Here is a 2,357-nt window from a genome sequence, read left to right on the forward strand (position 1 = left end):
AGGTGTAGGGGCAAAAAAAAACCAAAATTTTTAAAAAAAAAAAAAAAAAAAAAAAAAAAAAAAAATCGCATTAGAGGGGAAGAGTTGATTTTTAATCAAACTCCAAGGAGCTCACTATCCAGGGGTACTCACCACTGCATCGCATAGCTGTCCATTCAAGGAGGCCATGAATGCTACAGGATATCAGTATCCACAACATGGCAGCATACATAGGGAGCATGAATGGCAAACCGCCCCATTCAAGGAAATGCAGAGGAGAACTCTGAGCCGAACCAAATGTGAGTAAGGGAAAGCTCTGCTAGAGCCCATATACACCCGGGGATGGTTGCTTTTCCTCAAGTTGGATAAGAAACCTCAGGGATAGATGGGGAGGGAGGGTCCCATAATAGGATAACATGGAGGTTAATCCTAGGACAAGCCCAGGCATGCAACCCCCCAGGTCCACTGTCCCCAATTCAGAGGTGAGCACACACTGGGAGGCCCCTGCAACTAGCATGCAGGCCTATGGACAAAATAACAAAACGGTTGAAATGACCCTGTTAGGCCGGAGGAAACACTATAAACTGAGGTGGTGGGGCTGTAACACCTTTTATTTTAATTGTGGATGATGTGTCCTGTTTTAGGTGGGTGGATCCTCTCTCTCAGGCGCTGCCCTGAAAGATGACTTTGGGGGGAAAAAAAAGGTCCCTACATCACATACACTATGACCAATTCACCCACCAGCATGTTTTTGGAGCGTGGGAGAAAACTGTGGTACGTGGAGCAAACCCAATAGTGACCAGGCACGGATTTACACCGAGGGACTGCATGGCAAAAATGCTTACCACCAAGCCGCTGTGCTACCTGGTTTAATACTGTAGTTGCATTTTAAAACTAAATCTTTCTTACTTCGTTAAAATTTAAAAAAAAAAAAAAAATAAAAAACACTGATCGGTAGACTTTATAGCAAAAGAGACTGTATGCCGAGCTGCACATGTGCGGGAGATACTATATGATGGCCAATCAAGAGGCCAAAGACACCAAACCCAGAAGACAGCTGTAGATGTAAGCGCCAGAAAGGGAGGAATGTGGGGCAGGTAAATCTGCCATAATGTGCCAATATGCTGTACATACTAGTACATCATGCCCGCTCCTCCTCGCCCCCCCAAAAGTCACTTTACCGCTGTAAGAGCAATCTCTGTCATTCAGCTGTTACTATGACTGAGTTGCTGAATGACAGGGCTTCATGTATCAGTCTAGGCATTTAATCCTAGGAGCTCAACAGGAATTGAAGATCGACACAATGTTTTACACTTCAGCATTATTATTTATATAGCGCCAACAGTTTGTGCAGCGCTTTACATTATAAGGATCTGTAAAGGTTTCAGGCCAGGTCACTTAGAGCAAGGAACAAGCACACTGCCTGAGTTAGTGTTAGAAACAACTAGCATTCAATAGGGGAGGAAGACATTATGGGTTAGGGGGGGTACACTGACTGTAGGACCAACTGGTACCATCACACACACCGATAAGGCAGAACACAATATACACCCACAATAGAAAAAAATAGTGAAACAAGATCTCACCTGATACTCTGCATAGTTCTTGAGGCCAATGGCGAGAAAAGGTTTAAATGCCTCCAGGTACTTCAGAAATTCTGATCCAAGCACTAAAAACCACATGAAAGGGCACAGTACAATTAACACTATGCAATTTAAAAACAGTCTCATTTTGGCTGGAGTTCCGCTTTAAAAGAACCAATATTTAGGTTATGTACATAGTCTTGACATATCCAGAAAAAGCAGTTAGTAATCAAGCCCTAATCTCTAACTGTAGGCATTGTGGAGAAACTGGTTTCAAAGGTTTACAACAGAGGCAATCAGATTAAATCCTTTACCTTCTATTCTTGCAAAATATTTTAATGGAAACGCCAGGTACATGTAAGCAGTTAAAAACCGACTCCAGTGGTATGACCTTTGAGGATGAATTAATGTATCCTCAAAGGTCGTGCAAGCTAGATAAGTCAGGGATGGCTTGCTTTAAAGCCTTCAGGTTAAGAAAATGTAATTTAAAAAAACACCCCACCCCTTTTATAGCACCAACCTGGAGGATCAGCCTGCAGCTTCTACCAGTGCTGCTTCCAGCCTTGGGTCATGTAGGACACAAAGATGCTTTGCACTAGCTTTTTCAGCTCCATCTATGGAGATTAGAAGCACCTTTCTTTGGACTTATTAAAGGTTTAATGAAACTGTTCTCTCTCGCTGGCTATTTGAAGAGGCCCTCACGCACACCCCCAGTAAACTGTGTATCCCAGTAGCCATTTTTATGGGTACTTGGGAGCAGCTGTCGGAATTTTTTTCAAACTTGCCTACCAAATT

The 2,357-nt window shown here is 43.0% G+C and overlaps 1 protein-coding gene across 2 annotated transcripts in view; it reads right to left on the reverse strand.

Annotated features, from left to right (window-relative positions):
- The window catches only part of KPNB1 (karyopherin subunit beta 1), a 28,291-nt gene that overhangs the window by 5,414 nt on the left and 20,520 nt on the right, over positions 1-2,357 (reverse strand). For both annotated transcript variants that reach the window (XM_018565596.1, XM_018565597.1), the window contains exon 16: positions 1,566-1,648. In XM_018565596.1, coding sequence (XP_018421098.1) covers positions 1,566-1,648 — 83 coding nt within the window. The remainder of the gene's footprint in view (positions 1-1,565; positions 1,649-2,357) is intronic.

This window comes from Nanorana parkeri, unplaced genomic scaffold, assembly GCF_000935625.1.
Source record: "Nanorana parkeri isolate BGI_ZX_2015 unplaced genomic scaffold, ASM93562v1 scaffold864, whole genome shotgun sequence".
NCBI lineage: Eukaryota > Metazoa > Chordata > Amphibia > Anura > Dicroglossidae > Nanorana > Nanorana parkeri.